Source organism: Peromyscus leucopus, chromosome 6, assembly GCF_004664715.2.
Source record: "Peromyscus leucopus breed LL Stock chromosome 6, UCI_PerLeu_2.1, whole genome shotgun sequence".
NCBI lineage: Eukaryota > Metazoa > Chordata > Mammalia > Rodentia > Cricetidae > Peromyscus > Peromyscus leucopus.
The window spans coordinates 44,082,084-44,102,732 of NC_051068.1; the positions used below are offsets into that span (position 1 = coordinate 44,082,084).

At 41.2% G+C, this 20,649-nt stretch overlaps 1 protein-coding gene across 1 annotated transcript in view; it reads right to left on the reverse strand.

Moving 5' to 3' along the window:
- Positions 1-20,649, reverse strand: part of Veph1 (ventricular zone expressed PH domain containing 1) — a 222,517-nt gene that overhangs the window by 20,468 nt on the left and 181,400 nt on the right. Inside the window, 1 exon segment of the mRNA XM_037206642.1 lies at positions 11,525-11,642. Within this exon segment, the coding sequence (XP_037062537.1) occupies positions 11,525-11,642 (118 nt within the window).

A 20,649-nucleotide genomic window follows, 5' to 3' on the forward strand; every position in this document is an offset into this window, starting at 1 on the left:
TACAACCGACCCTTCATGCTTAGAGCTAGGTAGCACCAGGCAGCTAGCTAAGGACAAGCAACCTGGGGAGAATGGAGGCAACCTGGGGGGAGACAAGTAGTCTCACAACAAAGTCCGTGTAGATTCCGGCTTTTGTCTCATATGTTTCTATAAATTTTAAGTCCAGCATGGTGGGGAGAACTTAGGCTGTGTCCCCAGTTCTGCTAAATATCAAATCAGTTCATTTTCCTGTCTCACTTCCTGTTTCTTAATTTCTTTTGGAATAGCTGGTAGGTTGTAGGCCTGAATATTCAGAAACAAATGGGCCATAGGCTGTTAGATAGTTTTAAATGTTGAATACTTTCTCATACTGTCAGGATACGGTAGAGCTTGTCTAGGGTTGGGATATTTGGACATGAGATACTTGTGTAAAGTTTGTGATAGAAAGAGTCATCCTGTGGAGTGTGTTCTAATCACTGTCCTATCTGGACATATATGGTATTCTGGATTTTCAGGCATTATCCATAATGCTTTCATGTGATTTGAAAAGATCCCAACAATTTCCATCTTCTATAGCTCAGCATTTGGCATCAAACTTTTGGACAACAAACCAAAATTTAATATGTCTATGTTAGAAGCATTATCTACTATATGTATACACAAGCATATGTGTATACATATTTAAGTATATATAAACACATGTTTTGAACACACACACGTAAAACCCTCACACATCCTAATAAATAAAATGGTCTGTTTATAATAGTGCTGAAAAGAAATTGTCTATGAAAAAATGGTTTGTATAAAGAGTGTATGTGACACTGCAAGTGTCCTCAGGTGAATTTCTGTTTTTCCTCCTAAAATGAGTATTTGTGCTTTGTTACTATTGACTAAGGAAAACTTTCACTACTGAAATAATTCTAAGATAATTTCTTTAGTGCTTGTGTGACACTTATCTTCAAATGGAAACATTACCTCCAGGAAGGATGGTGGTGGTTTGGAGATTCAGGAAGTAAACAACTCACAAATCTCAAGAAGTTCCTAAAACTCACAAGATCCACAAGACTCCTTCCCCAGGGTTATGCTAACACTAAACATGTGCCTGGGATGGAGAATTCCCAACCACTTGAATTGCCTGGAGGAGACTCTGAATTGTTCAGCTGTAGCATGAATCTTAAAAGTTCTTATTAATAAAATCAAACCTGAGGCCAGTTATTGGGGTGAATACTGGAAGATCAGAGAGCCAGAACAAGTCACAGCTTCCTCACCTGGCCAGTTCCTCAGCTGGTCTTGTTTCCTCAGACTGGAAGTCTCTGTGTCCTCATATCCGAATGGCTCTCAGCTGAACTGTGCTGCTAGAAGCCTGAAAGCTTAACCAGCCAAATGCTTAACCAGGCCAAATGCCCCTAGTTTCTAGTCCTCACGCCTTATATACCTTTCTGCTTTCTACCACCACTACCTGGGATTAAAGGCTCGCTTTCTGGGATTAAAGGTGTAATGAGTCACCATGCCTGTCTGTATCCTTGAACACATGGATTTCTGCCTCTGGAATGCTAGGATTAAAGGCGTGTGCTACCACTGCCTAACCTTTATGTTTAATATTGTGGCTGCTCTGTTCTGACCCCAGATAAGTTTATTAGCATGCACAATATTTGGGGGAATACAATACCACAGCTGCCTGCAAATCAACCAGAGAGCTCTGAGATGCCGCCTTCACCCGCTCAGGCTGGGTGGGCTCTCATTAATGCAGCTGCCTTTGTGTTATCCACACTCCATGTTGTAAGTGACATTTTGCCTATGTACCTGTCAGTTTGTAAAAATTAAAAAACAGTCTTGGCCACTTATGTTTCTTATTTTGAGAACTCTGTTTAGTTCCAGAGGCCCAAACAGTCCCATAGGCTCCTTTTTAATTGGGTTGTTTGTTTTCTTAGTGTTTTGTTTTTTGAGTTCTCCATATATTTTACGTACAAATCCTCTATCAGATGTGTAGCTGGCAAAGACATTTCCCCCATTCTGTAGGCTGCCGCTTCAGTAGATCAGCAGTTTTCTTTACAGTAGAGACTCTTTTGACATCCCGACACATCCTGCTTGTTGGTTGTGGGTGCTGGTTCCTGGGCGTCCTGGGTCCTAATCAGAAGGTCCTTGTCTGAGCCTACATCCTGAAGTGTATTCCCTATTCTTTCTTCTAGAAGTTTCAGAGTTTCAGGTATAACACTGAAATTTTTAAAGCTGATTTGTGTGCAGGGTGAGAAAGGGAGGATCAGATTTCCCCTACGTAGATATTCAGCTTCCCCAGCATCATGCTGGCTTTTCTCCAATGTGTATTTTTGATGTCCTTGTCAAAAATCAGGAGGCTGTAGGTGTGCGGACTTACAGCTGGGTCCCTGGTTATTGCCCATTGATCAGTGTTTTTGTGACAATCCTCGCTATGTTGTCCAGCTCACCTTGAGCACCTCAAGTGCTCCCTCTGTCTCAGTCTCTTGAGTGCTTGTGACTACAGTAGCAGAGAGCCAGGCTATTTTTATTTTTAAAAAAAATGACAGATGAACTTTAGAGTATGGATGGCAGATGAGAAATCGCCTCTCAGTAACAAATTGAAGAAGAATCAGGATAAAAAAAATCCTCAAATTCAAAATTCACAAAGAAGTAGATAGGTATTGTTGGGGTTGTTTATTCTTTTGGGGGACCCGTCACCCAGCTCCCAAATAAATCACACATGGAGGCTTATTCTTAATTCTAAATGTTCAGTCTTAGCTTGGCTTGTTTCTAGCCAGCTTTCTTTAACTTTAATTATCCCATCACCCTTATGCCTCTGGACTTTTTCTGTTCTCTCACTTCTGTAAATCTTTTTTTTTTTTTTTTTGATTTTTCAAGACAGGGTTTCTCTGTGTAGCTTTGCGTTTCTGGGACTCACTTGGTAGCCAGGCTGGCCTCGACTCACAGAGATCGCCTGGCTCTGCTCCGAGTGTGGATTAAGCGTGCGCACACGCCGGCTTCACTTCTGTAAATCTTACTCTTACTCTGTGGCTTGCTGTGTAGCTTTGTGGCTGGTCCCTGATGTCTTCCTCCTTCTCTGGCTACTTCCTTCTTCTTCCCAGATCTCTCCTTCTATTAATTCTCTCTGCCTGCCAGCCCCACCTATCCTTTCTCCTGCCTTGCTATTGGCCATAAGTTCTTTATTAGACCATTAGGTATTTTAGACGGGCACAGGAACACAGCTTCACAGAGTTAAACAAATGCAACATAAACAAAAATAACCCACCTTAAAATAATATTCTACAACAGATAGGGCAGTGGAAGCACACACACACACACACACACACACACACACACGTGTGTGTGTGTGTGTGTGTGTGCCTTGTGTGTGTGTGCATTGCGTGTGTTTAGTGTGTGTGTAGCGTGTATGTATGCACACATATGTGCACACACATGATGAAAGTACAGAGACAAATCTCCCTGTGTATTTCTCAGTGCTGTGCATGCTTCTCCCAAGCTGGCTTTTCATTAAGCACTAGCCACCCCAGGGTGTGTGAACTGGGGAGTCTCTGGAGGGTTTGAGGACTGGCATCCACAGACTGCAAAGATAATTATGGCCAGCAGAAGGCGTAGGTACTCAGTGGGAACTCAGCTCTACAGAAGTCTGGCAAACCAGAGGAAATACATGGATCTGCAAGCTCCATGGACCCCATTGTGTCTGGAAGATTTCAATGTTGGAGTAAAGAAAACCACAAGCTGCCCAACCCCTTCCTCTTTTCCTGCCTTGCATTTGTGTCCCCCACCCACACTTCCCATTTTACTACACTTTCAATAATAGTTTTTCTGGCTCTGAACTCACTAGGTAACAGAAGATAACTTGAACTTCTGATCTTTCTGTCTCCACTTCCCACATGGTGAGATTACAGGAATATGCCACTACGCCTTTGTTTTGATATAGTGCTGTGATCAAATCCAGGGTCATTGTGCTAGGCAAACGCTCGGCCAACTGAGATACATCCCAGCCATACTTTACCTTTTTTTTTTTTTTTAAGGTTTTACGCTCTAATTTTTTGTCCTCCTTTTACTTGTTTAATTATGTTTTTTCCATAACTATTGGGTAAATTTTCCCTTATCCTTTGTGTCCTCCATCTTTTGCTTTACTTCACATTCAGTAGAGTTTTTATTTTATCTTATTTTTTAAGTTTTATGTTTCTAGCTTTTGTTCCTCTACCTATATTTATCTAATTTTCTAATTGTTTTACATTAATATTTTAGGTTAGTATGCAAATAATGGATTTCATCATAGCATCATCATATTTATTAATTTTTTTCCACAATGGGTAAACCTTCCCTTTTATTTCTTCTGCTCTTCATTTCCTTGATAGCATTCTTCTCTGTTCTTCTACTTCCCCTTCATTTATTTTACCCTTGCTAAATTCTGCCCCTGTCACTGCCTTCTTTCTTTTATCTCATTGATTTGCTATTTCTACATTTCCTCTATATGACTTTTGTATTTACAGCACACTGGACATGATTTTTGCTATTTTCTGTGTTGTGGTCATGAGCGGGCTTATATTGGTGTTAAGTAAATTCCTCTGCCTTTCTCAGAGAGGTGGTGATGTTACTGTGGCTTGTTCTAGCTTCTCTAAGAGGTACCAAGGACTGAGTCCCCAAAGGAAGGCTGACTATTAGGAAGATCCAGTTCCTCCCGTCAAGGGAAGCTAAGTCAGCATACTTCAGAGCTATTGCACAGCTATGCTCACTATTGTACTGTTCCCAACAAACAAGCTGTGGAACCAGCCCAGATGGCCTTGATAAATGGATGAAGAAATGTGGTAGCTATATATGGTGGAGTTTTGTTCAGACATAAAGGAGAAGGAAGTTATTTCATTTTCAGAAAAGTGGGTAGAACTGAAGAGAGTCATGTTAAGAGAAATAAGACAGAAAGACAAACATTTAATGTTTTCTCTCTGATATACATTATTATGAATTAATGAATATGCATTATGTATTTGCCATACAAGTAGAAGGAGAAGAAGAGCTGGAAAGTGAAGGAGAGCAGAGATGAAGAGAGGACAATGGGGAAAACAAATAAATATTGTTTATCTTCTGTCACATACAGAATCTAGCTTTAATAAGCTTGTGTGCAAACACACACACACACACACACACACACACACACACACACACACACACACAGAAGGAGGACTATTAAGGGCAGAGGAAGATCAACAAAGCCAGAGGAGGTGATGGGAGGTAAGATGAGTTAGCACGAGCAAGTTACAATGATGTGTATGTTTGAAAATGACATGATGGGATCCATTATTTTGTATACCAACTAAAACTAGTAAATTTAAAAGTCAATAAGTCAACATTAGATTTTGATTGTGATACAGTCTCGCTATATAGCCCCAGCTAGCCTCCAACTCATGATCTTCCTGATTCACTCTTGCAAGTGCTGGGGTCTTTTAAACCCTTGTTTCAAAAACAAACCCAATTTTCTGTAGCTGGAGAGCTTTTCTCCAGGTCCCACCAAGCCCCGGCAGTCCGACAGCCCACTTATAAAATAAACACACAGACGCTTATATTATTTAAACTGTTTGGCCTAATGGCTCAGGCTTCTTGCTAACTGTTCTTATATCTTAAATTAACCCATTTCTATTAATCTATAAGTAGCCACGTGGCTTGTGGCTTATTGGCACCTTATATCTCGCTTGTTATGGCAGCGGCTGGCAGGTCTCTCTCTCTGCCTTCCTGTTCCCTCAATTCTCCACTCTGTTAGTCCTGCCTATACTTCCTGCCTGGCTACTGGCCAATCAGTGTTTTATTTATTAACCAATCAGAGCAACACATTTGCCATACAGAACATCCCACAGCAATTTTCTATCATGCCTATGCTACCACTGACATGATTCACAAATTGCTTAATCACCCATCTCTTTGTCAGTGATTATTGAACATTGGCTGTGTACTAGGCCTGGAATCATACATAATGCATCGTTCACGTTACTGTTTGATGTCGATATGCCATGTGCAATGCAGACATGCAGGCAGAAGACAGAAAGAGCAAAGGGAAGGAGAGTTCATTCTGTCTTAGAGAGGGGTGTATATATATATTTTTGGGGGGTGATGCTGCTGCTGCAGCCTAGATAGAACTTGAAGTTGAAAGATGAGGAAGAAGAAAGAAAAAGAATTTCAAGATGATAAATCATCTAGTGTGGTGATATTTTATTTGTGCTTTAATAAATAAAGCTTTCCTAGAGATGAGAGGAAATAGCAAGCCATTTTAAGTAAACAAAGAAGTCAGGCAATGGTAGCACATTCCCTTAATCTTATCACTTAGCAGGCAGGATCTCTGTGTGTTCAATGCTACACTGGAAACAGAGCCAGGTGTGGTAGCACACACCTTAATTCTATAGCAAGGCATATAGACGTGGGTAGACAGGAAATAACTTGTATTTGGAAGCTGTGGAGTTGGTGAGGTAAGGTTAGCTGTGTCTTTCCCTATTTCCCTGATCTCTCCCAGGCTTTCACATCTGGCTCTGTGTTTTTTATTTAATAAGACCATTTAGAAATTCGTCTACAATCTGGGTTGATGAGTACACGTTTATATCATTATTGATAATTCAGAGTATCTGAACAATAAGTTGGGTTCAATTTTATGTAATCAATACAAGGCAATAGTCACTGACAGTGTAAAAATATGAGCTGTGGAGTTGTGTACAACAGTATTGTGCTGTTTTGGGGAGGCTAGTAATATTTATCCGATAAGCCTGTGCTTGAATATTCATGGAAAGATATGAAAACCCCAGCCATTGCCTAAGTCTAACGTGGATTCTTTCTTTATGGTTGAAGTTCTATGAAAGTGACATTGAAATTAAATGAAAAAGTTTCCTATTAGTGGACTCACAAGCTATGTATGGGCTACGAGTTGGGTTCTCTAGGGTCATTTAGCCCATATTCATGTTGGCATTTGGTGCAGAAAGGCATCTAGCCCACAAGAATGGTATGTACTGAAGGATTGCCACACCTTAATTCCCATTGTCTGTAGTGTCTGAAGATAATCTCCTCACTGAGGAGGCCATTTCCACCCTGAGTTTATTTAGAACCCCTTCCATTTGTTTGTGTGATTGAAAGGGCAGCATGCTGTCTCATCCAGCAAATATTTACAACCAGTTCTACAGAGGACTCGTGATAGAACATTGTTCAACAAGGATTCTTCTATTTTCTTTTAGAATCCGTGGAGACCTCCTACTGACAACCACATTCAGATTCTAAATATCAAATGACTCAGACAGTGACTATGCTGGGGATTACTTGGGTTTATAGAGGACATGTGTGCCAAAATTCTGAGCTTTCCCTTCTTCTTTTTCTTTCTTTCTTTCTTTCTTTCTTTCTTTCTTTCTTTCTTTCTTTCTTTCTTTCTTTCTTTCTTTCTTTCTTTCTTTTTTTTTCTTTCTTTCTTTCTTTCTTTTTCTTTTCTTTCTTTCTTTCTTTTTTCTTTCTTTTTTTTTTTTTTTTTTTTTTTTTTTTTTTTTTTTTTTTTTTTTTTTTTTTTTTTTTTTTTTTTTTTTTTTTTTTCTTTCTTTCTTTCTTTTTTCTTTCTTTTTTTTTTTTTTTTTTTTTTTTTTTTTTTTTTTTTCTTTCTTTCTTTCTTTCTTTCTTTCTTTCTTTCTCTCTTTTGCAGGTTACGAGAACTAAGTCACCCCACGTGCTTCAGGCAGCAAGAGTGAAAGTCATGACCTACTTCTCTCTCCTCCTTAAAAAAGTGTGGCAGACGAGAAGTCCTGACAGAGCAGCCCTCTGACTTCCTTTACTGTCACAGGCAGCTGATAAGGGAGTCTGCATGGTTTTCCAGAAGTCAGTTGTGTTCGGCTAAATCGTCTTGCTCAACCTTTGTTCTCTCATTCACGTGGAGTAAGGGGATGCGCAGTAAACGTCACCGGTCAGGTCTCGGAGGGTTTCTGAGTTATTTCTGGGATTTTGAAATCATCTGCTTTCTACTTTGTAAAATGACTATTGGAACTGAATCAGCAATTGGACTGGAAATAGTTTCTATTTTAATCACTGACTACATGTAATGATCACCCACTTATTACCATATCAAAGTTCCAGCTCTTGTAAAATAAATCAAAGAGGCAGATCACATCTAAACAATTAAACTTCCCTTTGGTCTTTACAACACACTGTAACATTGCAGAATAATTTTTATTGAAGTTTCTAAAATTCTATGTTTTTAATTTGGACTGGCTCTAGAAGTTGAAATTTCAATTTCTGGAATTAGTTTATCTTGAAGAAAATGCTAGTTCTACCAGTGAATAACTGTGCAACCTTGGGGGAAATTGCTGAATCTGTGTTTTGTTTTTCTTTCCTTTCTCTCTCTCTCTTTCTCTTTTCTTTCTTTCTTTCTTTCTTTCTTTCTTTCTTTCTTTCTTTCTTTCTTTCTCTCTCTCTCTCTCTCTTTGTACAATAATGACAATAAAAGAAGAAAAACACACGCAACACGCAACAACACATTAGTTAGAATGATAAATTGTCATGATCTCAGGGCCTCTCTGCTGCTCTAGCATTTAGTTTCTTCTTTGATTCATTTCAATTTAACGGTATTGAGGACTAGACATTAAACTTCAGCGTGCTTCTGTGTGATGATGGAAAAGATGGGAAGGCAGTGATGATGAGAATTTCACCAGGGTTGGGACGTACGTGAGGTGGTGACACAGGCCAGGTGATGACTGTTGACGTCTGAAGGACTCCTAGAGCCTTAGTCTGAACATTTGAAGAAATCTTCTGTAGCTCTGGATTTCTTTCCTGATGTGTAATTGCCTTATGATTTGTTACCCACTTATAGAGGTGGGTAGTAGTTAAAAAATGCCGGAACACAGACTAGATGGGAACAATTACTGTATCACTGGTTAGTCCCTGTGGTAGTGGTGGTGGATCAGTCCATTCAGTCTTTTCTGTTGGAGAGCAATCCTACTTCTTTCAAGTCGTCCTCTCCCAGGTGGCAGGCTATCTGACCCAAGGCAGGCACAAGTGGAGTCCAGGGTTGTGCACAGCATAGAGCTGGGCAAAATACAGCCAGATGTGAGGTTGATCATCTGGTTTCTATGCGGCGAGTCCTCTTTTGGAGGAAACAGGACCAAACTTCTCTTACTAGGTTCGCAATACCCTAAGTATGGTATAGTGATGTGTATTTGGTATGGTTAACACATCATCACGGGCTTGAAGGATCACATGTTAATATTAAGGAGTATTTGATTTGGCTAGGTTTTTTTTTTTGTTGTTGTTGTTGTTTTGTGTTTTGAGACAGGGTTTCTCTGTGTAGCCCTGGCTGTCCTGGAACTTTCTTTGTAGATCAGGCTGGCCTTGAACTCAGAGATCCACCTGTCTCTGCCTCCTGAATGCTGGGATTAAAGGCATGAGCCTGGCAACTTGGCCGTTTTTTAAATATCATATACAAATTCATTCATTCAATGAGTATTTATTGTATGCTAAAGAATGTATGACAAGCAGAGTAAGATTTTCTCACAGAAGTCTTCTGGCCCTAGCTGGACTGTGGATCCCTTCCAAAGCAGAAGCACTGTACCTTCCTCATCTTTCTGTCTCCGGGCATCCTGTAGAAGAAACTCAGCCCATGCAAAAGGCACACAACCAGACCATCACGCTCATGACCCAGATATTCATTTGTATGTCTTAGTCATCTTTCTAGCTGGAATTTAAGCACAATAAGAATGCAAATGCCTTCTCCCTGAAGAATACATTTGGCTGCAGGATGATGTTAGACCTTTTGCTTAGTTTAAATGTGTAATTTATATGCCCATATAAAAAGAAGATGGAATCAACAACAAATATAAACTCTTCAGGGACTCATGAGTTTCTGAGTGTGAAAATAACAGTTTAAAAGAGGGCTCCTCTCTGTCTTAGATCCTCCTTCACGCAGCCCAAGGAAATGAGGAAAGAAATCCAAACACACAGAAGTTTTTAGGGCCGAACATTTTGATTCAATATGTTCTGCTATAAAGTATTTGGCCTTGTTAGAGCTTTTATCGCTCCATGTTCCCAGTCTGTGCTTCATGGTGAGAAAAACAAATAAGACGGTGATGTGCAAAATGTTCTTTTCAAGTGCGTGGCAGCGAATTTGAGAAAATTCATATTAAAGGAACGTCTTGTAATGTTTAGTGCCTTTCCTGAGGCCTCCCTCAGAAAGTCTGATTCAATATTTATTGTATTAAGGACTTAGCTCACTTGGAGTGAGCACTTCTGAAGGGCCCTCTTGGCGCCACCTAAGACAAGGACCTTATTTCACCATGCTCTCAAATGAGGATGCTTTTATGCGCTGTCTTTTTGCATACATGTGGTAAAGCTCTAATTAGAAAGTTTTATAATGGAGGCATGCAATTCCCCAACTTCTTATTTGCTTGAATTAACTTTTTACAAGCTGAGGTGTTCACTCTGGCATGGGCTTAAACCAGACTCTGTAATCAGCCTACAATCTGTGCCTCACAAAGGCTGGCATCCTCCACTGCCTGCTTCTTCCTTCCATGCCCTTCCCGTGGGGTAATGCATTTTAATTGGTACCTCTCTGTGAGCCCCTTACATCTCTGTCTGGTCAAATAGACACTTCCTTTTTTTTTTTTTTTTTTTTTTTTTTTTTTAAGATCCAGCCTAACATCTTGGCAGTTAACAGGAGGATAGGCTTGCCCCTATAGGCCGTCTTTGAGATGACAAAATCCCCAAATTGGAAGAGAAGGTGCAGGAAACAAAACATTTACCTCAATAGTGCTGTGTCGACTGAATGAATGCAGGCATCTGGCATGCTTAGCATGGAGCCTTGCTCGTATCCACTGACAATGACTTTAGTGAGGTTGGTGGACTAGACCCCTTGGGCGGCAGAAAAGGTGAGGAATGGTGAGTGGGTAGCAACTGGTTGCTGCCAATGAGCAGTGCACATGGATCACTCACCAAACATCACCACAAGGAATAATCACAAGACAATGCGGCCTGGGTGCTCGGTCCCTCATGGAGTGTGGCCTCAGCTCTTTGAGGCACAGCTGGGCAGAATGTTTTCCCCTACCTTCAGGGTCATTTGGGTGAAATAAAGATACTTTCAGAGTAAAACATCTCTCTCGTCCTTCATTCGTTCATTCCTCCCTTCCCCTCCCTCCTCTTCTCTCTCCCTCCCTCCATCTCTCCCTCCTTGAAATAAATAATGGAGACTGGACCCGGGATTTCGTACTCGCTTTGCAAGTGTTCTACCACAAAGCCATCCCAACCTTGCTCTCTTGATAACCACAAACAGGTCACAGACTCCTCTCTCTCCTTTCTGATTCTGTATCCCTTCCTTCTGGCATCTTGTCTTTTTTGCACAGCCACTCCAGTGAGAAGCCTTTCTCAGCACGAGGCAGCGATCAGACACTACTCTGTAAATTAGTACAGCGGGGGAGGAGGGGGAGGGGGACGGACGGACATTTACCAAGCAGAAGGCCAGCTAGAGCCCCTGGGCTCAGAGACCCCTGCCCATCCGAAGGTGCACAACTGGGTCTTTGTAACAAGGGAGGGGGGCACTCACCGGTTGCCTTTTCAGGGTTGTTGCACATGAAGCATTGCCATGCCCCTGCTGTTTCACTGAAGCCAAACACGTCAAAGAACCTCACTTCTTCCAGATGGAGCTGAACCTGCTCCAGATCCTGTTTCGGGAACACAAAGCACAAAGGAATGAGCACGCCTGCCGGATGCGCTGCGGAGCGCCTGACACCAGAAGAAGGGGATGTGGAGCTGGAAGGGCCGGTGCTCAGCAGCAGTGCTGGGACCAAGAGAGCACAGAGAGGGGCCTCTCTTGACCAGTCTTGGAAAGCGGCACTTAGCTCAGATTCTTCCATGGGATGGCTCTTCATTGTGGAGTGAGGGAACACAGCCTCAGGCCCAAGGTTTGGGGTGCAGGGGAGACACCAGAATCTGAAGTGGCTCAGAATTTTCCTGCATTTGAAGCACCTCTAAAATTTCTATAAAGAAAGGACATCTGAGTGGCACTGTGGTTGAAGGAAATGCTGCTGGAGAAATGGCTCTATCTGTCTGTCTGTCTGTCTGTCTGTCTGTCTGTCTATTATTTGTTTTGTTTTTTGAGACAGTGTTACTCTGTGTAACAGACCCAGCAGTCCTGGAACTCCCTCTGTAGACCAGGCTGGACTCACTCAGCTCACAGAGATCCACCTGCCTCTGCCTCTGAAGGGCTGGATTAAAGGTGTGTGCTACCAACACCCGGCTGAATACCTTTATATTTAAGTTGCATACAAAATTGAGAACTAAATATTCATACCCCAAATATCATTTTCATAACGCTGGCTTTTTAGAGAAAGACGGAAAATACAGAGATGAGCTCATTTGTCCTCATCTCCAGTACTATTTACCCTTAAGATTTATCTTAGATCTGTACATAGATATTCTCTCCTATTCCACAATATAGTGCTGTTCGTTTTAGTGGGAAATCATCTTTGAAATTGTTTCTCAGTAAATTAATCATATTTTTTAGTAGATGAGTAGAATTTGACACTAGTTTTCAGATGGCCTGTGGTACCCTGACCTCATATTCTTCTTCAGGAGGCAGAGCAGAAAGACGGTCCCTTAGACCATAAGTAGATGGAAAGCCACTAGCCCAATGAAATGACATTTCTCTACTGTCCTTCAGGAGCTTTCCGGTTATGTAAATAACCTGTATCCTGTGTTATGAGGCACCAGGACTGCACTCTGGAGAGCTTGATCCTCCTAAGAAGGACTTGTGTTCTTGCTTGCCTAGCTTACATGCACACCTTCAATGTACTTTGTTGGTGCTGGTGTACTAGCACTATGACTTCACTGTCTTGCCTTTGGTCCTGTACTTTCACCTTTTCTACTTGTCGTAATAACTCTCAGCATTCAGAAAGGCCAAGTGTTGCTTGTGGTGTTTGCGTGGCTTCCGATGGACCTGAGTGGAGAAGGGGCAACGGGTAACACAGATCCCACCCCAGAGCTCCTGCTTCTTCATTTGTAGACGCAGATGGGAAGCGTACTAGACTCTGAGCCATTTGAGACCGGAACTCAAATCTGCTTTGGTAACAGCTGCATCCTGAGTATCTATCTAGTGTAGCCCTGGAAATGGAGAGGCATCACTGGTTTATAGGCCCAGTACAAATCCCATTTGCCAAAGAACGATATAGGCATAATGGCAATTTAAGAATTCTTTTTAGAGAACATTCATGTTCACCAGAAGATAAACACAATGAGGACAGGGATCTTGTTTGTTGAACTGGATGTTTGAAACCTCAGCCTCTGAAAGTGCTTGTCACACAAACAAGCATTAAACAAACCTTTCTAATGAAAACTACAGACCAGGCCTTTCAGCGTCTTTATTAACAAAACTGTGTGTTACAATCCGGGATTAGACATTTTGGAGGTTTAATATGCTGAATACAGTATTTTGGATTCCTAACATTAGACACATTTCAACAGACCCTGTGTGTGTGTGTGTGTGTGTGTGTGTGTGTGTGTGTGTGTGTGTGTGCAAGCGCACATGTACATGCACATGCACCCATACTCATGAATGAATGTTGTCTTAACAAAATGATTTAGAATGTGTTTATTGGAAAAAAGAGACTTTTTTTTTTTAAAAAAAAAAAAGAATGTTCCCCAAGATAAAGACCAAAGAAGCACCTGGGAGCTTGGTATGTTTCAAAGGATAAAATCCATATTAAAATTTATGGGAAGAAAGCAGATGTTCATAAATATCTGTTTCAAAACTGCAAGGTCTCTGAAGTCTGCCCTTGGCCATCGGCATGCAGATCAGTCTTTGTTTCTCACACAATTAGAGATCAATTCTTCATTCCCCGAAAACACTACTAGCAAACAAAGTACTTAAATAATACGTAGAGCTTCCTTTATTTTTCCTGTTCTGAGACCGGGAATGTCCCAGGTTGTTGCCTATAATCCACACTTGCCTTGGCAAAAAGTTATTCAAGAAGTTTAAGACAGATGGTGGGCCATATCCCAGAGCTCAAGTCCTGAAGCCAAGAGCAGGTTTAGTCCTTCGGAGGACTGAGGTGTTATGCAAAGGGATCCGAGCAAGGAAGATGGACGATAGTTACAGGAATGATTGCACTTGTCAGTGACAGCCAACTTTAAATAGATTTCAAATATCTGTGGAAAGTCAAAGTAAGTCACAAAATAAGCAAGGGCAGACTGCCAGTGACATGTTTCGGAATTTGCACATCTTAAATGTGCTTGGGGCCATTTTTTTTTTTAATTTATCTTTACCCTTCTGAGTCCTCAATTTTGCCCCAGAACTGATATACGGCCACATCTCCTTCCTTTCCTATTTACCTCCTCTTCAAAACAAGACAACTTGTTTCAAAAATTAGTTTAGAAAATTACAAACTTCCTTTTAGATATTTGGACTATAGAAGAATGATAAAAAGTTCATATCTGATTCTCCATCTCTCTCTTGGTATTTCAGTTCGGATGGGATTGTGGTAGATGGGCCTTCAGATGACCTACCAACAATGTTCATTTGTCAATGTTCAGCTGCTTGGATAATCCTTTACCCTTGAGTATTGGAGGCTCCTGTGTCTTTTTAGAAAATGGCAAAGATGACAGAATATCAATTTTATAACACACACACACACCACACGCACCACACACACACACACCTTGCACACGTAAGATCCATCTTGCTAGCATTCACCTACAAAGGAAGGCTCTCCTACTGGCCTTGGAGAAACAAGAAACTCGAGGAAACTATGAGTAGCTTCCAGTAGCTAGCAAGAGATCAAGAACTGTGCTTATCCAACAACAAATAAATGTTTTTTGCCAACACCCTGGTCTTTTGGCTATTCTCAAAAAGAAGGAGGGTCCTACTCAGAAGAGTCAGTCTCCTAGGTGCCCTTCAAATCAGGTCTCAGTAAACTTGAGCTACAGTGAGCTCACATTGTTTATGAGGACTTAGGGAAGAATTACATAATAATACCAGTAAACATATTCTGAGAAGGATTTCTCTAGCAAGTGTTACTTAATTAAAAAAGTTAAAAAGTCACCCGAGGGAAAATGGTCTTATAAACACAGTTGTTTAAATAAGTTTGTCTCCAACTTTAGCAAAAAGTAATTAATGAAATTAAGAATCTGGAAAACCATAAAGAAGTCTCTTGTAAATCTACTTAGGGAAAAATAAACAAGGTAGCAGCGAGAGATGAGCAGACATTTACAACATTATTTTATTATATTCTATAAAACTCTCTCTCTCTCTCTCTCTCTCTCTCTCTCTCTCTCTCTGTGTGTGTGTGTGTGTGAGAGAGAGAGAGAGAGAGGGGGGGTGCACAGGTAGCTTAGCAGGCAAAGACACTTGGGTAGAGGGGCTTTCCACCAGGCTTGATGACCTGAGTTCAATTCCTGGAATCCGTGGTGGGAAGAGATAACCAATCCCTCAAGTTGTCCCCTGGCTCCTGCATGTGCACATGGCATCCATGCCATGCCCTCCTCTAAGCACATAAATAAATGTGAAACTTGTTTTTAAAGTGTGAAGTGGGCTCTGGAGCTCATGCCATGGCTGATGTACTGAGAAGGTCTGGGAAGAGTTTTCTAGAAATCAGTCAGAACATACATCTGGAAGAGCTTTGTCTTCTGGCACATTTAAATTCTGTTCTAAAGTTCTCCATGCACAGAAAGGAAACATGGGCTTGCCTCGTGTACTGTGTGTGCTTCTAGTTAACAGGACTTCTAGCTTGAAAGCTCAAGTTCTTATAAGAAATAGAAATGAAAAAATTCAAGAAGTCTCTAAGGTTCTTGCACATTAGACTCCATGCTTTAATAGTAATTTCTAGAGTGCACACCCTAACTATAAGCAGTCCTAGGTATGAAATGAATTTATTGAGGGAGTATAATCAATAATTCATCTGTCATTGAACAGGTATGATGTAAGAAACACTATGTTGAATGCATGAATTAGCATGAGACTTTAAAGAATGTCCACCCTCTAACTTAATCTTTTTATTCTTTCAGCTACTGAAAAATACTGCTGTTGAATTCAGTTAATAAAGCACAGTGTCAGAGCAGCTGGTGTGGCAGGGACTATGGATAAAGGGATGAAGGTACTATAGTTCTGCTGTCCCAGGAAGCAGGACGGGACACTGGAAGATGCCTTCCGCTTGTGTGCGGTGAGCAGCTTACTATATGAGCAGCTTACTATGTGACCTTTGACCTTGCACTGGACAAAAGCTCCTTCACAGGCAGACGGACTTTGGTGCTCTTTTGTCACTTTTGGAAATATGACAAACTATTTTGCCCATAGTATAGTTCAATGAATTGTTATTTCACTAATTGAGGTACATATATCTTATTTCTAATTTATACCAAGGGTAACATTTGGGTTTTCTATTTTCATGTTTATTCAAGTATGCTCATTGAAGATGTGCAGAATAATTCTTTTCCTGTTTTTCAAGAAATGGGTCTTGCTATGTTGCTCAGGCTGGCCTCAAACTCATGTTCTAGAAATTCTGCCTCCTTGGCTGGGACAACAGGTGCAAGCTACCATGTTCATCTAGAGAACATCTTTCTGAATCTCTAATCTGGGAGGTGAGGATGTAGCTCAATGGTAGAGTACTTGCCTACCAGGTGCAATGCCTTGAACTTATTCCCAACTATGCAAATACAATACAAACAATACAATACAACACAATGCAACACAACACAATACAATACAACACAACACAATATACCCACGTCTCTATGAATATTATAGGAATTTGTTTTATTTAACAAGTATTTAGAATAAAATCACTAAGTGAAACTTTGTAGGAGTCTGAATTTGCCAGTGTGGCATGCTGGTTATTTCTAAGATAGCTTCCCCAAATCATTAGTTCTCAGCTGGATTCAACATTAGGAATCTTGGGAGAGCTGCTATAAGCATTATATGTAGCTCTCATCTGTGAGAGCTTGACATAAGTCTGTGGTCAGGTCTGAGAACACGTGCTTTTCAACAGCTTTCCAAGTTATTCTGATGTTCACTGCCTGGAAAATTCTACACCTTTGGGAACAGATGTGGAGATGGCTGACCTGTGTCTATTAATTGGTATTTGAGGAATTTGCCAATTTCCTGATACATCTGCTCATACTTTCCCACAGTATTTGGTTTCATGTGACAAAGTATGTAGTCTATTCCCAAAAGCACAATTTTCATATTTAAAAATCTGAACACGTCATCATTTCAAATTGTTCAATATGGGAGGAAGAGATGAGCTGTGCAAATCACCAGGCCTAGTTTAGACTTTGGTAAAATGTTTTAGTGCTTGGGGAGGAAGGTGAGCACCAGGTAGGAGATAGCCACTTAGCAGTGGCAGCATGGAGCTAGTCTGGACATGTAGAATTCAGCGTCTTAATCTTCAACATGGATGCCACATGTGAGATAGGTTCCACTGCCTCTCATTTTTTGTAGCCTAAACTAAGGGAAATCTAGGATTACATAACCAATGAGGTCCTCATGGCAGACTTCCCACTATCAGTAGAGATCCCAGACTAGACTCAAGTCCTTTGTGTCCTTCAGGATTCTGAGTCTGGCAGTTCAGGGCAGTTGTAACTCTGGTTATGGCACCAAGTGACTGGATGAGAACTCCCACATTTGGTTCACAGTAGACAGAGTTCTGGAGAACACCTTTATGTAAGAACTAACAGAGGTGGTAACATGACTTAGTTCAAAAGACAAATCTTCACATTTACCTACAAATAAGGCAAAAAAGAACACGCCTAGAGGATGGAGGCTAATGACGTAAGAGTTTAAGCCAAAAGGTTTATAGAAAAGGTCATAGAAGAGTATGGGCCAAGTAGGAAATGATGGTAGCCATTTGGGTCACGCAACACAAACTTCATCAATATTTGATAAACACATATTTTTTTCCCTCATATGTACCAAGCTGGCCTTGAACTTGTTATGTAACTAATGAGCATCTGGAACCTCTGATTTTCTTGCCTATATCTTCTAGGTCTTAGGATCACAGATGTATATCACTATGTCCAGGTTTTGTACTGTGCTGCAAGTGGAACCCAGAACTTTGTGCATGCTAGGCAAGTACTCTGCCAACGTAGACACATCCCCAGCCCCACGCACCACTTCTTTATAAACCAAAATTATTTTAAATTTTATATCATTAAAATCAGCAATATATTTTATCAGTGTGAAATCAAGGGCAATAGGTTACTATTGTGCGAAACACCAAGAAAGCTTTGACATTGTTATTGTGGTGTCAGCAATAAAATATTAGATTTTTAGAAATGATAACCAGCATTTTGTGTTCTCTTTTTGTGTTGAAAAACAAAGAATTTCCATTCTTTTCTTCTAGTTGATGACTATCACCAGTCTTTAGCAGGTATGCTCTGAGTATCTACAGTGTGGCATAAGACTGGTCTCTTTGCAGGGACCTGCTTTCCCCTCCTTTGGTAAGAAGATGAAGGAACCACATTACTCAGTCATGGGTGTTACTCTGCTGGAGGCAAGGTTCTTCTCTTATTCCCTTTTGTCCCTGACACCACCCTTCCCCTCAGACTGGTCCCTACTTTCTACTGATACAGATACTTCTCACATTATGATACAGGTATAAATAAACTCACCACAATTAAAATGCTGAAGTTCAAATGCATTTAATATATCTACTCTACCATCCCAGTTAGGTTTCTGTTGCTGTGATAAACATTTTGAACAATGGGGTCTCAAGGAGGGAAGGGTTTATTTAGCTTATGCTTTTAGACAACAGTCCATCACAAGGGAAGTCAGGGCAGGAACCTGAAGGCAAGAACTGAAGTAGAAACCATGGAGGAACACTGGCTTGTTCCCTGTGGCTCATGCTAAGCCAGATTTCTTACAGAGCCTTAGACCCCCTCCTCAGGGGTGGCACCACACATGGTAGACTAAGGCTTTCCCACATCAGTCAACAATCAAGACAATTTCTCACGACAAATGTCACAGGGTAATACAGCCTGGGCAATCCCTCAACTGAGACTCCCTCTTCCCAGGTGACCCTTGTTTGCATCAAGTTGAGAAACAAACAAACAAACAAACAAACAAACAGGACTCCTGATGAACATCATAGTTTAGTGCTGTGGAATCTTTCATCCTCTAGACATGGCACAGCCATTACCAACTTGACATCAGAGCAGGTGTGATTACCTGCACAAAGCCTTCGTCTGAGATTCTAGCCACCCAGTCACTCACTCTGGTGGCCTTCTTCAGTCCCCAACTGCATATGATCCTGCCCCAGCTATGAATCTCAGGAGGTAATAAAATATAGAGAGATGGAAGAGTAACTGAAGGGGGACTCTGTAAAGTTTTATGGAGGTCACAGCCTGTGTGATGGGTAGGACTTTATGGAGGTCACAGCCGGTGTGATGGGTAGGACTTTATGGAGGTCACAGCCTGTGTGATGGGTAGGACTTTATGGAGGTCACAGCCTGTGTGATGGGTAGGACTTTATGGAGGTCACAGCCTGTGTGATGGGTAGGACTTTATGGAGGTCACTGTCTATGAGATGGGTAGGACTTTATGGAGGTCACTGTCTGTGCAATGGGTAGGACTTTATGGAGGTCACCACCTATGCGATGGGTAGGATTTTTTGGTCATGCAGCTGATTTGTGCTCACACATGCTCCTATAAATAAGCTTAGGTCCACATTCTTGTATATAAACCCAATATACTCAATGGTTCCACTTGTTGTACTTGGATGAGTTTTTCTTTAGTCTGTTGGTGTCATACTTGGGGTGTGTAGATGTTTGCCTCTCCTCAGGGAAGTCACGTGACCACCACAGTGCACAGATGGCTGCTGTTTATCCTGATGGTCTCCTGGCTAGCTGTTGGCTGCTGAGCAGCTCAAGAGAGTGTCTTGCCATAGATAACCCAAAATTCAAAATTGGAATTATAATTTCTCTTCAAGGCATATGGCTTTTATGATGCTAAGCAAGGCAGGCATGAGCTCTTAATGAACATGCCTTTAAGATATTCCTTTCTTTTTTTTTCTGCTACACATTTGGAAGAAAACTCAGCATGCTCAGAGGCATTCCTGTCCTCCATCTTTCTGACACAGTTGAGCATGCTCAAAGTGTTCCTGACCAGCTTTTTAAGCTTTGAACATGTGTGCATAACCTCAAGCCAAGTATGCTCAAAAATGTGTTTGCCACCCATCCTTTAACTGTGCCTTTAAATTGAGCATGTTCAGAAATGTGCACACCCCAATGTGCTTTCCAAAGAATATGCGTGAACTCTGCATTTGGTTAAACTTTCATGTCACCAAAAGTTTGGGAGATTTTAAGTCAAGCCATTGTGAAACGAGGTTCATTTATATAAATATTTACCCTTTGATTTGTATCTTGGGACCAATACCTGTTCTTGAAAAACGTGTGTCAACATTTAGTGGTATTTTCAGTTTTACAACTGGTATTATACTGCGGACTCCACTGGGTGTGTTTCACTCACGATCTCTCCATGAGGGCTGGGGATAGGGCTTGGGGGTAAAGTGCTGCTACACAGGAATGAGGACCTGAGTTCAGATCCTCAGAACTCAGATAAAAGCCAACCAAATGCTGTATGTCTGTTAGCCCGGTGTTGAAGGGTTGGGACAGAGACAAAGAGATCTATGATGGTCTCTGGCAAACCTTTCTAGCTGAAACAGTAAGATCCAGGATCAGTGA